At 44.7% G+C, this 24084-nt stretch overlaps 1 protein-coding gene across 2 annotated transcripts in view; it reads left to right on the forward strand.

Annotated features, from left to right (window-relative positions):
- Positions 1 to 24084, forward strand: part of ATP10B (ATPase phospholipid transporting 10B (putative)) — a 234335-nt gene that overhangs the window by 85438 nt on the left and 124813 nt on the right. Inside the window, exon 1 of one of the 2 annotated variants that reach the window (XM_030212612.1) lies at positions 18345 to 18923. The exons of the other annotated variant lie outside the window; for it this stretch is intronic. Coding sequence (XP_030068472.1) covers positions 18511 to 18923 — 413 coding nt within the window. The 5' untranslated portion in view covers positions 18345 to 18510. Of the gene's footprint in view, positions 1 to 18344; positions 18924 to 24084 lie in introns of those variants that run through there. 2 annotated transcript variants of the gene reach the window in all.

The following is a 24084-nucleotide window of genomic DNA, read 5'->3' on the forward strand; positions in this document are numbered from 1 at the left end:
TACCCCCCTTGTGTCCCTTAACCCTCCCACTACCCTACGCTCCCTCCGCTCCTTACAGCAGACAAACGGATCAGGACTAATCAATTTCCCGAAATCACGTTCATAAAGCAAGGAGGCATATCTATCGTATTGGACCTTCTCTAACTGCGCTTGCAGTTCCAGGATATCCTCCCGCCTACCCCCTGTGGAGAGTAAATAATCCCTGCGTTTCTTAAGTGCCGTTCCTAACCTCGTCCTTTCCCGTCCTTCCCTTCTTGCCTGTTGGGTAAAAAATCTCCTCGTGCGCTTTTTGACTACCTCCCACCATTCTCCAATAGAGGGAAAAATACCCTGGATGGAGAGCTGATCCTCCAGGAAGGCCCGATACTCCTCCTGCATTCTCATATCTGCTACCCATTTAAGGTTGAGCCGCCATAAACCCCTTCCTGGCCTATGCCCCGCCCAACCTCCTACCTCAATTAACACCAGCTTATGGTCCGAGAAGTCTACGTCCACTAATCTGGGGCCCTGCCCGCATGCCCCTTCCCGAACCAAAAATCTATCTATCCTACTCTTACACTGACCCCGTGAAAATGTGAAACCCTGTACCTCAGGGGAATGTTCTATGTGCACATCAACCAGCCCTGCCCCTTTCATTATCCCTGCCAAACGTACCCCATCATACCTCACCTGCGCTGTCCTCCCCCCACTATCCTGCCTCCTTAAAATAGTATTAAAATCCCCCCCCCCCAAACCACCTGACGTGCTGTATAGAGATAAGGTTTAACTTTCCCAAACAACGAGGAACGTTCCTTCTTACTTTGAGGCCCGTAAATATTAATAATCCGCAACGCCACCCCGTGCCACAACACATCTAACACCAAACACCTCCCTATACCTAACTCTATCACTTTTTGAATATCTACATTATGTGTTTTGAATAAGATCCCTACCCCCCCATACCTTTCTCCTGCCAAACCCCAAACCGAAGGTCCCCATCTCCAGGCCCGTTGTGCCCGCCTAATCGCTTCTAGCGTTTGTAGCCGTGTTTCCTGAAGCAGGATACAGTCTGCCTGAATCTTAGAGAGGCCATCAAAGGCCAAACATTGTGCCCTCTGGGAAGCCACACTCGCCACATTCAATGTGGCAAACAAAAAAACAATTCCTGCCATTACCATCATTGAGTAGAAGGTATCCTCTGCTCACCTCCTTCCTGCATATCTGCCCTCTGCAGCACCCCACTACCAACGCCCTGCACCCCTTCTGCAGAATCCCTTCCTTCCTCCGCCCAATCCCGAACACCAAGTTTAAAACCCTTATCCTTCCCTTCCCCCTCCCCCCTCCTTTCTTCCTCCCCTTCTTCTTCTTAGAGTCATCCAGACCACCATCTCCCCTCTCACAAAAGAAGGCCCCCATCCCCCCTCCCCTACTTGCTCTCTAACTCTGAGCTGCTCCCCTGCCCCCCCACCCCCCTTACCTCATTCCCATCACCCCTTTTACCCTGTTCCTGTCTAGATCTGATCCTATCAGACCGCCTCTTAATACCTTCTCCTTCTCCTGTCCCCTTCTTCTCCACTCCCTCTACTTCCAACCCCCCCCTCCTCCTTCGTTCCCAACCCCTACCATCCGGACCTTCCCCCCCTTCTTCTTACACCTACCACCCTCTCCCTGTTCCACCTCAAATTTCCTCTTCCCTTCATCCCCCCCCAGGACTCCCTCCCCTCCCCCACCTTCCTCGATCTCCTCCTCCCTACCTTCCTCTTCCAGAATCTGAAAACGGTTCTCCACCCTACACTCCTGTGATCCAAACCCCGAGCCACCCAACTCCTCCCTACCCTTCCCCTCAGCCCCCCTTTGTTTCTTACGAACTTGAACCCAACCCCCTTCTCCCTCCCCCCGTTCCCTCACCTGTTCCTCCCCCCGTACCCCTGAAACCTCTTCCTCCCTCCTCCCTTTCTGCAGCTTCCCTACTCCCTGTACCTCCGGGCCCTGACCCTGAAACCGCCCCCCCCCCCCCCCCCCTCTCCTGGACCAAACTCCCCCGTCCCCCACCCTCTTCCCCTTCATTATGAAAAGCCCTCGGGCAATTCCGAAAGGCATGCCCCAGATCCCCACAAAGATTGCACCGGATAGAGGAACATTCTTCCGAAAGGTGATCCTTAGACCCACACTTTGCACACTGCTGTACCGGGCAGGACATGCTAAAGTGGCGGAAAGACCCACATCTAAAACATTGTCTTGGCTGTCCTTTATAGAAGCACAGGATCCTATCTCTCCCGATAAAAGCTGCCGAGGGAATATGCTGGACCACCTGACCCACCTGTTTAAGCCTAACTAAAGCCCCCCACCCCCCTGCCCATACTCTACTTGGATCCGGGAGCTTGGTTAGTGGAGTTCTCAATTCAGCATACCGCTGAACCCAGAAGGCCAGGTCCGCCGCTGAGATGGATTCATTCCGGACTAAAAGGGTCACCTGCACCAGATCAGGTCTGCTTATCGGAATCACCCTATAATTTCTCCATTCCCCCCTCCCTCGAACTTCTTCATACTTTTCCCAAAACACCTCCATCCCCCTTTGAGTCAAAAAACTAACATCATATTCCGGAATGTTAGCCGGGTGGATGCAAGCATATAAATCTTCTGGAATAAACCCTAGCCCTAGTACCAACTGCAAAACCTTATCCCGGGATGGCATACCCCCTCCCCCACCCATTTAAGCTGAATGACATTTCGGCGTTTGGGGATCTGCCCCTGCCCCCTCCCTCCTCCTCCAAACCCGTCTCCCCCCCTACCCGCAAAACCTAACCTCCCCCTCCCCTGCTCTCCTTCCCCCCTCACCACAGCCGCAAAAGATACCGACATCTTCCCCTCCCCACCCCCGCTCTTCCCTGACCTGGAACCGTCCCGACCATCCAAACCCATGCCCTTCTTCAACTGCCCCTTCTGAGCTGTCCCCATGCCCCCACCCCCTCTACCTTCTGCAGCCTGCCCTGGCACCACCCCCCTCCCTTCCTCCCCCCTCCTCTGATCACAGACTGCCACCTCCATAGCTTCAAAAGTACACCCATTCTGTCCCTCTTCTCTTACCAATCCCCCACCCTGCTCATCCACCCCATCCAAAGCAGCCTTCCCCCCCAAGTCCAAACTGAAACCATTTACTAGACTGTCACTGTTCTCCAGATTTTGTCCACAGGGGAGATCCCTGCTTATCTGTTCAGAAGAAACCTTGCACTGCTGCTCCCTCTGAATATCCTGCTGCTCAGGCTCCTCTGCTCCCAGCTGGCTGGCTGTTGCATTCTGCTCAGATAGGGTTACCATACGTCCGGATTTCCCCGGACATGTCCTCTTTTTGAGGGCATGTCCGGGGCGTCCGGCGGATTTTGCCCCCGCCCACGTTTGTCCGGATTTCTGGACAAACGTGGGCGCGGGTGCGGGCAGGCGCGTGCGTGCGGTGGGCGTGTGGGCGGGCGATCGGCGCCGTGGGTCTGGTGACCTGGTCTCCCGTCCCCTCCCCTCCCCTTCCTTACCATGTTCCCTGGTGGTCTAGTGACGTCTTCGGGGCAGGAAAGAGGGGGCTGCCTCCCCTGTCTATCATCCTTCTCGGTCTGGCTGGGGATTCAAAATGGCCGCCGAGAGTTGAACTCTCGCGAGGCCGCTTCAACTCTCGGTGGCCATTTTGAATCCCCAGCCATACCGAGGAGGATGCAGCAGGCAAGGGCAGGCAGCGCTCCGGGCAGGAAAGAGGGGGCTCTTTCCTGCCCCGAAGAGAAGACGCTACTAGACCACCAGGGCTAGACAGTAAGTGAGGGGGGGGTATGTGATGGGGGGGAGGGGACTATGTGACGGGGGGGGGAATAGGGGCGGAACCCGGACCTGAAGGGGGCGTGGCAGGGGCGGGGCATGAGGCGTGGCGGGGGCGGGGTAGGGGGCGTGACATGTGTCCTCTTTTTCAGAGGACACAAAATGGTAACCCTATGCTCAGAAGGGTCCCGCGCGAGACCAGTCTCTGTGTTATGAGAGGAATTTCCCCTTGCTTCCTCCTGATTGGCAGAAACCTCCTGTCTTTTCAGCTCTGGAAGGCAGGATTTGCCAGAGCCTGCTTGCCCAGCTGCAGCTACTCCTTGTAATTTAGCAACCGTTCCTGCACTCAGGGAGCCTGTAGAGTGCAGCTGTGTTTGCAAGCAGAGCTCTTCTGCTGGCAACAGTTCTTCCACAAATGCACCTTCAACCAGAGTAAAACTGTCCTTTGTACCTTCTCCTGTCCTGCCTTCTTCGGGAAACCTTCTTTCTGTAAGACTAGGAACACTTGTCTGGAGCTCTTGTATGAAAAAGTCTCTATCTCTGGTTTCCATAGCCTGCAAATGTGTAGGAGCCTTTTGAAGCTCTTTCTCTGTCCTTGTAGGCTCCAGAGATACTAGGGACTCCCTGCTGCCTCCTCCCCTCTCATTACCAGAAGCAGCCATCACAGTAAGTGCACCAGAATCTGTTTGACTTGCTAAGCCCTTCATAAATTGCAGTGTATGTCCAGTGTTTGTAGCTGGCAAGTCCTCACTCACACACTGTTGTTGTTGAAAAAGTTCTGCTGTATATACTGGGGAAACCTGACTCTGAGATTTTGCTGTGCCTTGTGCCATTCTCTCCTGGTTTATGTAAAGTTCCCTTAAGGGATTATCAGTATTCTTCTTTAATGAAACCAAAGTCTTTTCTTTGTGTTGAAGCTGCTTTAACAAACGAGCTTCTTCTTTCTTGTAAATGTCCTGTTTATCTCCCGGGGCCAGCCTAGTCATGGCTTTTGCCATCTTCAGCCGTTTCCCCTGCTCCTCTATGTCTTTCTCCAGGGCTTTAATCATTCGCACCCTTTGTACCACTTCTTCAGCCAAGTGCCCCGGTCCTTCACTCACCGACCGTGCACCATCCTCCCTGTCTTCATCCTCATCCTCCTCCTCCTCCGACCAATCACTATCATAGTCCTGTACGCCCGGACCCGGCTGAAGCTCCTGGTGTACCACCATCGGCTCCTCTCCTTCCACCGTCTGGAGGCCCGAGGCCCTCCCTATCCACTTCCCCCCTCCATGTTCTTCAGGCTCCCTTTCCGGAAACCGCTGGGTCATGGAGGAGGTACCTGTTACCTCTTCATCTCGGAGGCGCTGAGCCCTGCGGTCCACAGGGCTCCTTTCTCTGCTCCCCGAGGCTGGACTGAGCTGCACACAACCCTTCCGGGCCTTCTGGTCCGTAGGGCCCAGAGGCCCCATGTCCTGGGCCTTTCCTGGGAAACTCTTCCCCGGGTCTCTCTGCCCACCTGGGGAAGGAGCCAGCCCAGCACCCTTCCTGCTCTCTAGAGACCGAGCCTTCAAGCACACGTCCTTCTCTCACCAAGTCTAGGCTGGAATGCCCTCCCGCAGGAGGTGGTGGAAATGAAAACGTTAACGGAATTCAAACATGCGTGGGATAAACATAAAGGAATCCTGCTCAGAAGGAATGGATCCTAAAGAGCTTAGACGAGATTGGGTGGCAAAGCCGATGGCAGGAGATGGAGGTGGTGCTGGACAAACTTATACGGTCTGTGCCCTGAAAAGGACAGGTACAAATCAAGGTAAGGTATACACAAAAAGTAGCACATGTGAGTTTATCTTGTTGGGCAGACTGGATGGACCGTGCAGGTCTTTTTCTGCCGTCATCTACTATGTTACTATGTCGGCCTATATAACCGGCTATCTGCTAAATGCTAACCAGAGATATTCAACAGGAGATAGTCAGCTATCCCCTGCTGAATATCACTAGATAGCCAGTTATGGGGCATTTAACAGGCCAGGTGCTGATCCTGGCCAGTTAAATGCTTTAGAATATTGGGGAGAGGGGGGCATGTGCCAAATCAGAAGAAATCAACAATACAGCAACAAGAGCATAGCTGGCCACAAGACGAGGTAGAACAAATAACATTTATTGAAGACCCATCAGCGTGCCTGCATCAGGGGGTTACTTTCTTTTGCCTTATACATATATATATATATATATATATATATATATATATATATATATATATATATATATATATATATATATATATAAGGCAAAAGAAAGTAACCCCCTACATTTTGTTTCCGTTTTCTCAGCAACCACATTGAATTTCAATGAGAAATTTTACATACTTATTTAGTCATCATACTTACATATTACTAGTGGAGGAGTGGCCTAGTGGTTAGGGTGGTGGACTTTGGTTCTGGTGGAACTGAGTTCAATTCCCACTTCAGGCACAGGCAGCTCCTTGTGACTTTGGGCAAGTCACTTAACCCTCCATTGCCCCATATAGGCTGCATTGAGCCTGCCATGAGTGGGAAAACACAGGGTACAAATGTAACATAAATAAACATGTAATTACCATAATCTGTATTGATGGTACTGACATTTAGCATTGCATTAAAAATTTTTGCACTAAAATACAGTAAAATTACATCATCATTTTGCAGTCACATCTACAAATTTTCTTCACAATGCTGAGCTTCCAGTTCTTAAGATGATACGCAACCATTATCGCCTTTGCTCTGAAACCTTGTTCGTGCAGTGTCTGGAATTTTATTTTGTCCACTACTGACACCTTGCCCACAATTCCTGTTCTGATCTGAAATGCTTTTAAAGAAATTATCTGGAAATTATCATATTCTCCAAATACAAATTATTCAAGTTCAAAATATTGTTTTCAAAAGTATCTGTCACTGTGACATCATTAACAGTAAGCTGGTACCTTTTTTTTTTTTTTTCAAATAATGGTAGTTTTACATTGCAAACATTTTTGAACATGCAAATAAAGCTGAAAGGTTCCACATTGAAATTCCAAGTAGTTGCTGAGAAAACAGCTCAAAAATCTAAGGGTTACTTTTTTGCCCTCACCCTGTGTATATAGATAGATAGATAGATAGGTAGATAGATAGATAGATAGATAGATAGATAGATAGATAGATAGATAGATAGATAGGAGGGGAGAGATTAGTAAGCTCGACTCAGGAGAGAGACCTCGGGGTTTTGGTGTCTGAGGATTCAAAGGTGAAGAAACAATGCAACAAGGCGACAGCCGTGGCCAGAAGGATGCTAGGCTGCGTAGAGAGGGGCATAACCAGCAGAAGAAGGAGGTGTTGATGCCCCTCTACAAGTCGTTGGTGAGGCCCCACTTGGACTATTGTGTTAAGTTTTGGAGGCCGTATCTTGCTAAAGATGTAAAAAGACTGGTAGTGGTGTGGAGGAGTGGCCTAGTGGTTAGGGCGGTGGACTTTGGTCCTGGGGAACTGAAGAACTGAGTTCAATTCCCACTTCAGGCACAGGCAGCTCCTTGTGACTCTGGGCGAGTCACTTAACCCTCCATTGCCCCATGTAAGCTGCATTGAGCCTGCCATGAGTGGGAAAGTGCGGGGTACAAATGTAACAAACAAAAGCTACAAAAATGGTATGGGATTTGCATTGCAAACTGTACAAGGAGAGACTTGCTGACCTGAACATGAGGAAAAGAGAAACAGGGGTGACATGATACAGACGTTCAAATATTTGAAAGGTATTAATCCGCAATTGAACCTTTTCCGGAGACAGGAAGGCGGTAGAACTAGAGGGCATGAATTGAGGTTGAAGGGGGGCAGAGTCAGGACTAATGTCAGGAAGTATTTTTTCACGGAGAGAGTGGTGGATATGTGGAATGCCCACCCGTGGGAGGTGGTGGAGATGAAAACGGTAATGGAATTCAAACATGCAATGGATAAACACAAAGGAATCCTGTTTAGAAGGAATGGTTCAGCGGAATCTTAGCGGAGTTTGGGTGGCGACACTGGTAATTGGGGAAACAAAATGAGAGCTGGGCAGACTTCTACGGTCTATGCCCTGATTGTGACTGAATAGATAGGGATGGGCTGCAATGTAAATTTTAAGGGGCTTCGACGTTAGCTTCAAAACTTAGTACAAGAACAGTGCTGGGTAGACTTCTATGGTCTGTGCCTGAGTTTCTCAAAGCAAGGACAAATCAAACTCGGGTATACATATAAAGTATCACATACCATGTAAATGAGTTTCTTGTTGGGCAGTCAGGATGGACCATACATATCTGCCATCATTTATTATGTTACTATCAGGCTTATTTTCGAAAGAGAAGGGCGCCCATCTTCCGACACAAATCGGGAGATGAGCGTCCTTCTCTCAGGGTCGACCAAATCGGCATAATCGAAAGCCGATTTTGGCTGTCCTCAACTGCTTTCCATCGCGTGGACGACAAAGTTCCAGGGGGCGTGTTGGAGGTTTAGCGAATGTATATCTCAAATTTCCCAGACACTTCCAACTTAAATATTTATTTAATAGTATCCCAGTGCTTCAACTCAACACAGTTTTTTCATTTTTTCATTGTTTTCCAAAACGGGGGTCTTCAGATTTAAACTTTCCCGCCATTCGGAATAATTATTTCCGTGTATCGGCGTCACATAGATCTTCATTGATCCACCCGTAATGAAATATTTTCTCTATTATTTAGTGCCTTACTTGTGTTTATATAAGTACATATACTTCTGAGCAGTTTTGTATTCAAAATTTTAAAACTTAACTTTATAGTCACCATTCAACAGCATTTTTCTCCCGAAGCAAACCTCTGCCGACATGGCCAGGTTTCGAAATACTTCTTCAGGGAAGAGGTGTGCTTGCTGGAATTGGCATGCGGCAGCCAACAATCCTCATCAGTGTCGTTTAGCGAAGGCAGGACTGGGGCGTGCTTAACAGATGGGCGTCCTTGGCCGATAATGGAAAAAAGAAGGATGTCCTCGACTTTACTTGGTCCATTTTTTCTTGAGAACTGACCAGATGACCACCGGAGGGAATCGGGGATGACCTCCCCTTACTCCCCCAGTGGTCACCAACCCCCTCCTACCCTAAAAAAAAAAACTTTATTTTTTTTTTTTTGCCAGCCTCAAGTGTCATACCCAGCTCCATGACAACAGTATGCAGGTCCCTGGAGCAGTTTTAGTGGGTGCAGTGCACTTCAGTCAGGCGGACCCAGGCCCATCCCCCCCTACCTGTTACACTCGTGGTGGTAAATGTGTGCCCTCCAAAACCCACCCAGATCCCACTGTACCCACATGTAGGTGCCCCCCTGCACCCTTTAGGGCTGTGGTAGTGGTGTACAGTTGTGGGGAGTGGGTTTTGGGGGAGTGTTGGGGGCTCAGCACCCAAGGCAATGGAGCTATGCACCTGGGATCAATTTGTGAAGTCCACTGCAGTTCCCCCTAGGGTGCCCGGTTGGTGTCCTGGCATGTCAGAGGGACCAGTGCACTACGAATGGTGGCTCCTCCCACGACCAAATGCCTTGGAGTTGGTCGTTTTTCAGATGGGGCGTCCTCGGTTTCCATTATGGCCGAAAACCGGGGATGACCATCTCTAAGGTTGACATAAATGTTGAGATTTGGGCGTCCCCGACCGTATTATCGAAATGAAAGATGGAAGCCCATCTTGTTTCAATAATACAGGTTTCCCTGCCCCTTCGCAGGGCCATCCTGTGAGGACGCCCTCATGAAAACTTGGGCGCCCCGTTCGATTATGCCCCTCTATGTTAGATAGATAGATATAAACATACACACACAAATATGTAAAAAACATGTCTGAATAAAATATAATAAACTTAAATAGAAACATAGAAAACGATGGCAGACAAAGACCATATGACCTCTCCAGTCTGCTCATCTACACCAGAGGTGTCCAACTTCGGTCCTCATAAATAGACCTCATGTATATTCATTGGGGAAATCCTGAAAACCCAACTGGATTGTGGCCCTCGAGGACTGAGGTTGGACAACCCTGATCTACACTATCCACCATATCTTCCTCTCCTTTAGAAGTCCTATACCATCCACTATCTCTTCCTCTCCCTTAGAGATTCTATATGTTTGTGCCATGTGTGTTTTTTTAAATTCAGATACAGTCTTGGTCTCCACTACTTCCACTGGGAGGCCGTCCCATGCATCCACCACCCTTTACTTAAATAAATATATCTTTAGATTACTTCTGAGTGTATCCCCTTTCACCTTCATTCATGCCCATTCATTCTTGAGATTCCTTTCAACTGAAAGAGACTCACCTCCTGCGCATTTATGCCATGAAAGTATTTAAATATGGTCTTAGAACCTAAATATGGTCCTAGGTTTAAATATGTCCATCTATTGCCTTTCTTCCAAAATATATATATTGAGATTTTTAAGTCTATCCCCATGCTCTTTTTGACAGAGGCCACTCACCATTTTAGTAGCTGCTGTCTGGACCAACTCCATCCTGTTTATATCATTTTGAAAGTGTGGTCTCTTGAACTGTACACAGTACTCTAAATGGGGTCTCAACAGAGACATATAAAGGCACTATCACTTTTTTTGTGCTGGCCATTCCTATTTAGGTGACGGTAAGGGCTCCCATGCTAACTCGGCAGTAACCGGGTAGCGTGCGGCACTACCGGATTACTGCTGTGTAAGCCCTGGCACTACAAAAATAAAAAATAAAAATTTTGTTCCACCGGAAATGGCTCATGCTGGTGGAGCCCAGTGGTAGTCCTGATTTGATGTGTGGCAAAGTGGCAGTAGCTCTATTGCTGCTTTGTAATAGGGCCCCTTAAAGTGGTTTACAAAAAAATAACATATAATTTAAAAAATAAGTTGGAATTAAAAAAAACACCCACACATTAAATTCAACTTAAAATAAAATGTTAAAACTTAGTTAACACAAGTACCCAAATTATACGGCTTATGAGTTGCTGAAAGCCTTTTCGAAATAAGCTTAAAAGAGGGGCTTTAAAGGCCCCCCTTATTTACCTCATAAATGGGGGGGGAAGCATTATAAATTACCCCATGTGTACAACAGTGCTAGGACCGCTGCTTTTTAATATATTTATAAATGATTTAGAGATGGGAGTAACCAGCGAGGTAATTAAATTTGCTGATAACACATAGTTATTCAAAGTCGTTAACTCGCGAGAGGATTGTGAAAAATTACAGAAGGGCCTTATGAGAATGGGAGACTGGGCGGCTAAATGGCAGATGACATTTAATGTGAGCAAGTGCAAGGTGATGCATGTGGGAAAAAAGAACCAGAATTATAGCTACGTCATGCAAGGTTCCACATTAAGAGTTACAGACCAAGAAAGGGATCTGGGTGTCGTCATCGATAATACACTGAAACCTTCTGCTCAGTGTGCTGCTGCGGCTAGGAAAATGAATAGAATGTTGGGTATTATTAGGAAAGGTATGGAGAACAGGTGTGAGGATGTTATAATGCCATTGTATCGCTCCATGGTGCGACCGCACCTTGAGTATTGTGTTCAATTCTGGTCGCCGCATCTCAAGAAAGATATAGTAGAATTGGAAAAGGTGCAGCAAAGGGCGACAAAAATGATAGCGGGGATGGGACGACTTCCCTATGAAGAAAAACTAAGGCGGCTAGGGCTTTTCAGCTTGGAGAAGAGACGGCTGAGGGGAGACATGATAGAGGTATATAAAATAATGAGTGTAGTGAAACAGGTGGATGTGAAGCGTCTGTTCACGTTTTCCAAAAATACTAGGACTAGGGGGCATGCAATGAAATACAGTGTAGTAAATTTAAAACAAATAGGAGAAAATATTTCTTCACCCAATGCGTAATTAAACTCTGGAATTCGTTGCCAGAGAATGTAGTGAAGGTTGTTAGCTTGGCAGAGTTTAAAAAGGGGCTGGACGGTTTCCTAAAGGCCAAGTCCATAGACCACTACTAAATGGACTTGGGGAAAAATCCACAATTTCGGGAATAACATATATAAAATGTTTGTACGTTTGGGTAGCTTGCCAGGTGCCCTTGACCTGGATTGGCCGCTGTCGTGCACAGGATGCTGGGCTCGATGGACCTTTGGTCTTTTCCCAGTATGGCATTATTTATGTACTTATGTATGTGTGCAAAGTAATGAAACAAAATTGAACGTGAAAAAAATGTAATGGGAAACAAAAACAGCGAAAGGAAATGAAAAATGAAGCAAAACATTTTCCCCTGCACAGCCCTAGTGCACTGTGGCTTAACAGTAATTCAACTTTTTAGTCACCTTAGTGCCTTTCACTCTTACAACCCTAACAAAGCAAAAAGCACAAATGGGCCTTCAGGAGCATGACAATGAGAGAATCTTTATTGTAAAGACCTGGCACAGGCCATGTTTTGGCAATTCTATACCTGCATCAGGGGTCGCAAAGTTTGCAGAATTCTGTATAAAGCAATTCCAGAACTGCCACTAAAAGGGCAAAACAATGCAACCCTGCTTTCATTAGCATAATATGAGCTTTATACATTTATTTATTTATTTGGATTTATTAACCGCCTTTATGAAGAGGTTAATCTAAGATGGTGTACAGCAGGTACAGTTTAACATAAAACTTATAATTTTGTTAACAGCATAACAATAGTAAAATAACCAAGAATAAATTAAATACAATAACAAATGAGGTAAACTTTAAAACAGTAAATTGAAACCTAATAATAGAACTACCGTGAAATAATATCAGAAATATAAACATTTAATTACACTGAAATTCAAATATCAGAGATATAGTACAATGTTAGCATAATGAAAAAGAAACACCTAATAAGCATGCATTAGAACAATCAACTAATATAGATATGATGCTAAAGATTTTCTACAATACAGCTTACCATATAGCTGAGGGACTAAGAACAGATATATGATGGGAACAAGATGCATGGTACAGAATCATCTATATGTATAAAAAACGTACCTCCAACGTTCTATGAAGCCTCCACAAGTCCCAATGTTCCAACTGCATGGTGGTGAAACCACAATTTGCCCAGGAGTGTTATCCCTGCCCTCGCGTCAAATGTGATGACGTCGAGGGCGGAGCTAATACACTCAGCAAATTGCATCGCCCACCTAAACATGACATCAACCACAACGCGAAAGTGCACAGCCGAACCCAGCACTCGCCTCCTGTTTTATTCAACCTTCTTGCCTGACACAACAGACTGAACTACCTTTCGCCGCATGCGTTGGGCATAACCCTGCCCAGTGTGCTGTCACTCTTCGCTCTCTACCCTCCTCCGCGTGACGTCAAGGCCGATCAGTTCCGTGTTTACAGAGTGCGCCGCTGGTACATGGTTCTGCTGTGTGCCTGCAACCCGTGCTGGGTGAGTTCTGTTGCTTTCGGGGATTCCTTCCTTTCTCTCTTTCCACCCCTAGAAAGGACGAGGAAACGCTTACCACTGTGTGAAAGGCGCAGGGGCTGAGGGAAACAGCCCTGCGTATCCATGTCTGACGGTGACTTATGACCATGTCTGGGACATTCAGAAAAATGTGATTATGTGTATGTTCTATGCATAGCTATACTGGGTCTACTAGAACCGTTTTTTCCTGATCTTAATTTTCACCAACGCTGTACTGAAGCCTCCACAAGTCCCAGCTCGTAGGGGGGAGGGGAAGGAAGAAAAAGGAACAGAGGGATAGGAAGGAAGGAGGGGAAAGCAGACACAGGGGAGGTGGAAGGAGGCAAGGAGATGGGGGGGGGCCTGCTGCACTCTCTCACACACACAGCCTCACTCTATGTCACATACACACTCGCACATTCATTCTGTCTCTCTCTCTCACACAGTCACTCACAAACATGCACACTACGATGAAAACCTTGCTAGCGCTCGTTTCATTGATCTCAGAAACAGGCCTTCTTTACTAGTTTGAGATAATTTGATGGTTAACTAAACTTAAGGCAAGGTAACTGCCTAAGGGGCCCTTTTACTAAGCTGCATAAGCATCTACGCGCACCAAAATGGAGTTACCGCCCAGGTACTGTGTGGCTCTTGCGGTAATTTCATTTTTGGTGCGCATCCAATACGCGTGGCTGAAAAATAATTTTTATTTTCGTACGCGCCTATCGGACGCGTGTCAAGGGTACATAAGTATTGCCACACTGGGAAAGACCAAAGGTCCATCGAGCCCAGCATCCTGTTTCCAAAAGTGGCCAATCCAGGTCACAAATACCCGGCAAGATCCCAAAAATGTACAAAACATTTTATACTGCTTATCCCAGAAATAGTGGATTTCCCCCAAGTCCATTTAATAACTGTCTATGGACTTTTCCTTTAGGAAACCGTCCAAACCTTTTTTAAACTCCGCTAAGCTAACCCCCTTTACCAAGGGTCATTTGATACGTGTAGGTCATTACTGCCTGGTTACCGCATGAGACTTTACTGCTATGTCAATGGCTGGCGGTAAGCTCGCACACCCAATATGGATCCAATTTTAATTTTGCCGCACGTCCATTTTTGGCAAACATTTTTTAAAAGGCCTTTTTTACAGGCGCACTGAAAAATGGATCAGCACATGCCCAAAACCCACACAAGCCATTTTTCAGTGCACCTTAGTAAAAGGACCCCCTAAGTCCTATAGATATAAAAGATGATGTCAGGGAAAACCTCTGTTCTGTTGGTTTTCTCTGACAGCGTCTTTTGTGTCTATAGGACTTTTAGGCAGTTACCTCAATTATATGTTTATTGAGCGCATATTGTGCTTTTGGAAGCAGGATTGCATTGCTTTGCCCTTTTAGTGGCAGTTCTAGAATTGCTTTATACAGAATTCTGCAAAATCTTGTGACCCCCTGATGCAGGCATAGAATCGCCGGAACACGGCCCATGTCCAGTCTTCTTTATAATAAAGACTCTCTTATTGTCCTGCTCCTGAAGGTCCATTTGTGCTTTTTGCTTTGTTCTGTTTGATTGGTGTACTCTGGACCCTCTCTTTTCTTTCTTACAACCCTAAACAAATATGTGTGAAAATGAAAATTGGACTTTAATACTGTGCAAAGTAATTTTCTGACCATGTCTATATCCACCAAAAGAAGAGGAAGAAATTTTTTAAAAATTAGATGAGAAAGGTAAATTAAGTACATAATATCTAATTTCCATCTAAATATCAAATATACTAAGATTTCATTTGAATTCTTGAAGATTTTATTTCCCCCTAGGCATATAAATATATATGTGTGGGGACGTGCTCATAAGTTTTCTTAGGACAGTCACAGACTCAAGGATCTTCAAACATTTTCCAGGCATTTAATCTCAATGTGTCTCTATTGATTTAAAATGATGCCTCCAAGTGCCATCTTTTGTAACATTCTCTGTGCAAAAACTTTTTCTTATAGGTTTAGAATAATGAGCTTTCACTTAGCTTGTAAGGCTCCATTTAAACTTGGAGACATCACTACCCTGGAAGGAGAAATGGCTTAATGAATAACAAAAAATTAATAAAAAAATATGACTTGTAAATGGTATATTAAAAAACATAAATAAGCCCACCATTCTACCTCTCTATTCAAACCCTCTGGTTCAACCACATTCCAAAAGTAGCCTAATGGTTAGTGCAGCAGGCTTTGATCCTGGCAACCTGGGTTTGATTCCCACTGCAGCTCCTTGTGACCTTGGGCAAGTCACTTAACACTCCATTGCCCTAGGTATAAAAACTTAGACTGTGAGCCCCCTAGGAACAGAGAAAGTACCTGTATATAATGTGTACAGTGGTGCGTATGTCTAGTAGCACTATAGAAATGATTAGTAGTAGTAGTGAAAACGGCTCTCGACATGGTCCATGTTTCGCCAAGGCTGTTCAAGATATCCGCCAGTGAAGCTTTTAGATTTTTAACAATGCAAAGCATCCCTGAAAACAAAACCGAACTTAAAGTTCTTATAGACCCAACATTTAAGGAAAATACTGTCTTTAAAAGGCTACCTACAGCTAGCAGGCTGAAGCGGAATGTCCTCACCTGATTGCTTAGACTGTCAACTGAAATACAGATGCTCAGGAAAAAACCAGAAGAGCAGAGGCTACATTTAAACTTGGAGACGTCACTACTCCGGAAGGAGAAATGGCTTAATGAACAACAAAAAATTAATGAAAAATATAAGACTTGTAAATGGTATATTTCAAAAAACTTATAAATAAGCCCACCATTCTACTTCTCTATTCAAACCCTCCGGTTCAACTGCATTCCAAGAGTAAATCCAGATCTGTTCTCGTCTCCATAATTGTTTGGCCAAATTTCCACCCCACCCCCTCCACACAAGGGCTTATTTATAGAGTAAAGTCAGAGTAGCTAGACAGATTAGGAATGCACAAGGGTCTTAGTAAGGAGGCTGGAGCACACCAGCTACCCTAAATGGACACCAGATAGATCATATGAGTTAGCCCTGTTTGGTATACTGCTTAGTAGTCGTAAACCAGTACACAGGTTTAACTGTGTGCATGTTAGCAACTCTACAAGGCAGTCATAATCCCCTCTCCAACAACCACAGGTTATTCTGCCTCTCAGTAATGTACTGCCAGTTTGCAAGCACTCAGAATAAGATATTTAAGTTTTCGGTTTATTGGGGACCCTATTAAACTGCTTCTCCCAGTCTGTCTATTCGTTTCTGCTTACTGTGGCTCTTTCAGGCCCTGGTTAGGAAAATATTCTTCCGTTTTTTTCCTGAGCGTCTGTACTTCAGTTGACAGTCTAAGCAATCAGGTGAGGACATTCCGCTTCAGCTTGATAGCTGTAGGTAGCCTTTTAAAAACAGTATTTTCCTTAAATGTTGGATCTATAAGAACTTTTAAGTTTGGATTTTGTTTTCAGGGACACTTTCCATTGTTAAAAATCTAAAAGCTTCACTGGCGGATGTTTTGAAACAGCCTTGGCGAAACATGGACCATGTCGAGACCCGTTTTCAGCCTTATAAGCTAAATGAAAGCTCATTATTCTAAACTTCTAAGAAAACTAGTAAAATAGGCCCGTTTCTGACACAAATGAAACTGGTACTAGCAAGGTTTTCCTCGGAGTGTGTATGTTTGAGAGAGAGAGTATGTGTGAGATTGACTGTGTGTGAGAGAGAAAGAGTGAATGTGCGAGTGTGTGTGTGTGACAGAGAGAGAGTGAGACTGCTGGGTGCGAGTGTGTCTCCTCTGTCCCCCCTCCAGCCACCCAGCAATTCTACTTTTTCCCTTGCCCCCCCCCCCCCCAGCCACCCACTGATGCTCTTCTCTCCCCTGCCCCCCCCCCCAGCCACCCACCAAGTCTCCTTTGTCCCCTGCTCCCCCCTCCAGCCATGCGGTGAGTCTCCTCTGTTCCCTGCCCCCCTCCAGCCACCCAGTGATTCTCCTGTGTCCCCTTTCCCCCCTCCAGCCATCCAGCGATTCTCCTTTTTCCCTTGCCCCCTCCATCTCCCCTGCCACCCCTCCAGCCACCCAGTGATTCTCCTGTGTCCCCTGTCCCCCCTCCAGCCACCCAGCGATTCTCCTTTTTCCCTTGTCCCCTTCCAGCCACCCAGCGATTCTCCTTTTTCCCTTGCCCCCCTCCAGCTACCCAGCGAATCTCCTCTCTCCCCTGCCCCCCTCCAGCCACCCAGCGATTCTCCTGTGTCCCCTGCCCCCCCTCTAACCACCCAGCAATTGTCCTCTCTCCCCTGCCCCCCTCCAGCCACTCCTCCAGTTTAATCAGCATATATTAAATTCCCCCCATGTGCTACAGAAAAGCACCGAGCACATCCTATATAATAAAACGCACCTCCAATGTTCTGAAGCCGAGAAAGTGAAGCCTTCAAGCCTTGAAGCATTCGTGCGCTCTGTAAGGCTCCATCTCCTCAACTGACGACACGTAGTTCCGGAACGTTGCAGGAATGCTTCAAGGCTTGAAGGCTTCACTTTCTCAGCTTCAGAACGTTGGAAATGTGTTTTATTATATAGGAAGTTTTTGCACAGAGAATGTTATAAAAGATGGCACTTGGAGGCATCTCTTTAAATCATTAGAAATGCTCTGTGATTAAATGCCTGGACAACTTTTGAAGATCCTTGAATCTGTGACTGTCCTAAGAAAACTTATGAGCACGTCCCCACACATACACTTATATGCATAGGGGGAAATAAAAGCTTAAAGAATTCAAGTGAAATCTTAGTATATTTGATGTTTAGATGGGAATTAGATTTTATATAGTAATGTCTATATCCAGAATATAAAGGAACCATTTCTGATAAATCAGATAAAATTTTCTTTTCACTGTATTTGCAAAATACTTTTCTGCCAGGTCACCTCACATGTGTATTTTTGAAGTACTGAAACTATGCAGCACGTTGTGCTTCCTTCTGCATGATGAATGTTTTATAAGTCATAATTATGTATTGCCCAATAAAGTTTAAAGTTGAATATCTGTTCCTGATTCCAAATTTGACAGGTGTTAGGACCCAGAGTCAGCCCTTCCTACCTTTGTATAACTGGTTTATGGGCTGACACATATACCTGCAGTGACGTAGGAATGCAACAGGTGTGCTTATAGAGTGAAAGAGAACAGACAAATTGTTTGAAGCAAGTCACACAGGAGAATCAGGTAGAGCGCAAGATCTCATCTCTCTCTCTCTCAGGTTTGGAAGGAGAAAAGGTTGTCATCTTCAAACTGAACAAGTATGCCCAGGCACACAAGTACGGACTGAGTTAAGGGAGAGGGACAAATAGCCCTTAGAAACAGTGTCAATCAAAGATGACTTCTTTAAGCACCGGAGCCCTGTGCAATGCAATATGGAGATGGCCAAGGAAAAAAAGAGAGGACCAGAAGCGAGTGGTGACTTCCAATCTACCCTTTGAAGATTGTCAATGGAAGGACAACCCAAACCAGGACTATGCGACCAACGAAATCAAGACCACAAAATACACCATCCTATCCTTCCTCCCTAAGAACCTCTTTGAACAGTTTCACCGCTTTGCTAATTTATATTTTGTGGCTGTGGCAGTGTTGAACTTTGTGCCAGTGGTAAACGCATTTCAGCCAGCAATTTCTATGATCCCTATTATTGTTATTCTGTCTATCACTGCGATCAAGGATGGCTGGGAGGATTTTAGGAGGTGCAAGTCGGATAAGGAGATCAATAACATGTGCTGCCTTATTTACAGCAGGTAAGTAACACAGGCTAAATGCTCATTTTTATCCACAGAGCGCACAGGGAATCTTTTGCCGTAGGAAGAGATCCTGTATTTGTGTATATAAGTAGTTTTTTTTGTTTTTCTCCAACTGGATGGAACTCTATATGTCTGTCATATTGACTTTACTTTGCACTGACATGTTATCTTGAAAGACTACCATATTTCAATGATGACACAAAACATGAATGATATCTCTCACAGCACCTAGATAAATGGAGATAGATACAAATATTACAGAAACAGATAGTAGGGGTTGTTAGCCTGCCTTAAAATATTTTGTTTGTGCAAAATCGATTCAATACGTATGAGTTAATGCTCTATAATTGGACTTTGAGCTTTAAAATGTTCTAACACACAATAAACAATTAAAATGAATGAGCAAACTGAACCCCCCCCCCAAAAAAAAAAAAAAATTAAGAAAAAGTCTGATAAGTGAGAGCCAGATGCATGAAAGACATTGGTAATTCCCGTTCCCTACCGATTCCATAGCGAATCGGTAGGGAACGGAAATGCATCAACGATAGGGAATGCAAATGAGCTACTTGTTGTAGCTCACTTGCATTCTCTAGTCCTTTGGTACCTGAGTCGGAGAATCGGGACGTCCCTTTAGATTAGGCTCCTCTTCCTGGTCTCTTCAGCCAATCAAAGCGGGCTTAGCTGGCTGTTGTCAGCGAAACGCGCTCTGATTGGCTGAAGAGACCAGGAAGAGGAGCCTAATGTAAAGGGACATCCCGATTCTCCGGCAACCAGGAAAATAGAAAAATTTCGCTGTGGAGGGGTAAGTGGCGCGGCGAAGACTCTCAAGAAGGGGGGAAAAAACATGAGCGCCGGCAGAACAAAAAACTGCAAAAAAAAAAAAGACGTCTCTCAGAAGCGCAGGGAGAGTACGTCCTTAAAGGACGCCCCTCACATGCGCTCCCTGCTTTTTTTTTTTTCTTTTTAACCTTTTTTGGGGGCCCTTTTCCTTTCCGATTCCCTCACAGGAGCACTAACAAGAGGTCAGACATCTCGTTCCTACGGTAAGGGAATCGGAAAAACGGTAGTGCATCTGATTATAATGGGCTGCAACAGTACTGCAGCTCATTATAATAGCTTTTCAAACATTTGCATTCCATTTTCGTTGCCTGCTACCGTGGCAGGGAAAATGCCCTTAGTGCATGCCCGGGGTGAACTACTTGCGTTTTAAACTGGCTGGAACCAGTTTAAAACGCAAGTTGTGGGCTCGTTAGGTTTTGTGCATCTGGGCCAAAATGAACTAAAAATATTTTGCCTGTGCACATCCGTTGGCATCCTCTTGGGTCATAGGCATATGCGATTAGGAATTTTAAAGTGCTAAATTTAGCTTTTCTGAACTTGATCAGATTTCTATGCGAAATATATGATGAATTATGTATTCCAGTGCAGTTCATGCCTATTTTCACATAGTTAAATATCACGTGCAAAATATAAGAGTAGTATATCAGACCATTCACACTGTGGATGGACGTACATTACAGGGCTGACTTACTAAGCTATGGTCTATAGCCACTCAAGAGGTAATTTTATAGAACATTTTCTGCATGTGATACATATTTTACACTCTGAAAATGGTCCTTGTAAACTAGAACAGAGGGATACATTTGTAAAAGTAGGCATACAGCAGCTTAGGGCCTACCTTGATGCTATGTACGAATAGGAATTCCTGTTGGCATAGAATAAGCAGAGCAGGAGTGGAGAACTGTAATGTACATATATACTATATAAAACACACATGTACATGCAGAGAGTGCATATACACAATCACATCTGCCTCAGAGCAGGTGTTAATTTTTACAGCAGCATTTATATCCTATTGTAGATTATTATAGGAGCCTATATTCTAGAGCAGGGGGTTCCAATGGGGATATCCGGAAAACCCCGACTGGCTGGTGTGCCCCAAGGACTGGAATGAAAACCTCTGTTCTAGAGGTACATAGGTACCTAAGACCATAACAATATAAGAATCGCCATACGGGGTGAGACCAAAGGTCCATCTAGCCGAGTATCCTTCTTCTAAAAGTGGCCCCATCCAGGTCACAGGTACCTGGCAGGGTCCCAAATGTAGCAAGATTCCATGTTACCAATTGTCAGGAGTAAGCAGTGGCTTAATGACGGTTTATGGACTTTTCCTCCGGGAGTATGTCCAAACCTTTTTTAAACCCAGTTATGTTAACTGCTTTTACTATATCCTCCAGCAATGTGTTCCAGAGCTTAACTATGCAATGAGTGAAAAAATATTTTCTCCTATTTGTTTTAAAAGTATTACTATGTAACTTCACAGCCTATGCCTTAATCTTTGTACATTTTGAAAGAATAAACTATCAGTTTGTTTATCTGTTCCACTCCACTCAAGATTTTATAGATCTCTATCCTATCTTCCCTCAGGTTTCTATTCTCCAAGCTTTTTCTCATTTGAGAGTTGTTCCATTCCTTTAATCACTCTTCACTGTGGCATTTATAAACTAAGCAGGCCATTCTTGAGAATTTTTATAGGCACGCAATGGGGAAAAGGTCTTATTAAAATCAGATCTACATGTACAACATACTTCAGTTTCATTAGTGATGAACATATCACAGGATTGAGAAGTGAGATAAAAGACAGAGAGGAGAACAAGAAAAGAAGACGACTGAGGAGAGCAGATCAGCTAATCATTTATAATGATAAAATTTAGTTAAAATGTGTATTGCATTTGTACTGATAGTAAGGGGATGAAAATGCTAATAGTCAGTGATGATGTCTGTGCTGTACATTTTAATAAATTATCTTCTAAATTTTTTTGTTATTTGGGGCTAAGATTTAAGGAAATTCTTCAGCTCCCTCCAAAACGTTAGTATCAGGGAAATGTTCCTTGAAAGTGTGTAGTGCTAATATTTAGCACATGACACACTTAGAAGGCTAAGTTATTCATACAAGCTTATTTTCTCCTTAGCTTGAGGCTAGGTACATGATCTCTGGGGATGTCTCAAGCCACCCTGACCCTGTTAGGGAGCCCTCAGCAGGATATTAGATGGACATCATGGGAGTAATTCTATAGCTGAGGGAATGTAAATAGGTGCCTGAAAGGAATGTAGGCACTGAGGGCTCAATATTCAGCCAGCAGGAATTGGTGTTTTGCTGACCGTTGCCGTCATTATCCCCAGAAAGTTAATGCCTAGCCATGTCTGGGCTCCAGCATTGAATTTCTGGGTAATCAGGGCCGGTGAAAACATAGCCAGCTAAGTGTGATATTCAGCACTTACAACTCCATAAAGTTAGGGCTCATATGCTCATATTAGCCCTCTCCTCAAGTCACTTCACTGGCTCCCTATCCATTTCTGCATACAGTTCAAACTCCTCTTATTATAAGTGCATTCACTCTGCAGCTCCTCAGTACCTCACCACTCTTATCTCCCCCTAAACTCCTCCTCGAGAACTCCATTCACTGGGTAAATCTCTGTTATCTGCACCCATCTCCTCCACTGCTAACTCCAGACACCGTTCCTTTTATCTTGCTGCACCATATGCCTGGAATAGACTTCCTGAGCCAGTACGTCAAGCTCCATCTCTGGCCGCCTTCAAATCTAGGCTAAAAGCCTACCTTTTCTGATGCTGCTTTTAACTCCTAACCCTTACTCACTTGTTCAGTACCCATGTTTTATCATTCCCACCTTAGTAATTCCCTTATCTCTTATTTGTCCTGTTTGTCCTAATTAAATTATAAACTCTGTCCAGCAGGGAATGTCTCCTCATGTTCAAGTGTACAGCACTGCACACGTCTAGTAGCACTATAGAAATGTTAAATAGTAGTAGTATTATTTAGGATTCCAGAATCTTGCTACTCTTTGTCCTTATCCCTTATTTGGCCTGTTTGTCTGGCCTAATTAGATTGTAAGCTCTGTTCAGCAGGGACTGTATCTTCATGTCCAGTGAACAGCGCTGTGTACGTCTAGTAGCACTATAGAAATAAGTAGTAATAGTAGTAGTAGACTGGTTAAATGCTGACTCGGCCCCCAGAATAGCTGATTTTGTTTTGGGCATTAACTGGTTAACAAAAGAGAGGGTAAAACAGTACAGAAGGACACTAACTGGATGTTTTCAGTGGCACTATCCAGTTAATTGGGTCCCTGCTTTCATTTGTAGAATACTAGCATGTCAGCAAAAATGCATGCCTATAATTTATGGGTAAGCACTTGCCCCCAGATTGTATATATCTTGCCTAGAAATTTGTGCCAAAATCCAGGCATATTCTATAACAATGCACATAACTTAATTGGCTTAACAAGCTAATCAGCGTTTTTAACAGCACTTAACAGGCAATAATGAGCACTAATTGGCAATAATTAGAATTTATGCACACAACTTGCTAAACGTATTCTGTAATGAACTGCGCATAAATTCTAATTTGCGCAGTTCAAAAGGGGCATGGCTATAGGTGGGCATTCTGTAGGCATTCTCAAATTTGTGTATGTTGTTACAGAATATAGCGCAATGCGTATGAGTCTATGTGTGGGGATTTACATCATGTTTTTGTTGATGTAAATGGAGGTGTATAGTTTTAGGTACTGGAATATCAACTAAATGTATTCTATATACCTTGTCTAAATCTAGGCACCACTTATAGAATACGCTTAGGTGGAAATTTTTACCACACGGATTTTTTAAGCGCCTTATATAGAATCTGGCTCTTGACGCATAGAGCTGACATAAGTGTGTGCACCTAAGTTTCATAAATACATGTGTAACTCATATTCTATAAATTATGTGGTGTAAGTGTGAGTTCCACCCAAAGTCTGCCCGGACTGTGCCTACGTGTATGCCTAGTTGTAAAATGTGCGCTACGTGAGATACATGCAGATTTATAGACTAGCACTTAAGCAGAATTTAGCATATCTGCATCTATATGCGCTATTATTATAATGACATACATGCATAATCGGTGCGTAACTGTTCATGCATACTTATAGAATTGCAGTGCACATCTATGGCACCTGAAATAAAGTCCTGCAAGTTCGAGGAAAATAATTCTTATTTAGAACTCATACGTTCTCTTTTTGTATGGTGCCCTGCTTTAGGTCTACACATCCCATGAAGGTAGCTCAGCTTTAGAATCAGCTGTGTTAAAGTGCTCTCATTGTA

The sequence above is a fragment of the Microcaecilia unicolor genome, chromosome 8 (genome assembly GCF_901765095.1).
Source record: "Microcaecilia unicolor chromosome 8, aMicUni1.1, whole genome shotgun sequence".
Taxonomy (NCBI): domain Eukaryota; kingdom Metazoa; phylum Chordata; class Amphibia; order Gymnophiona; family Siphonopidae; genus Microcaecilia; species Microcaecilia unicolor.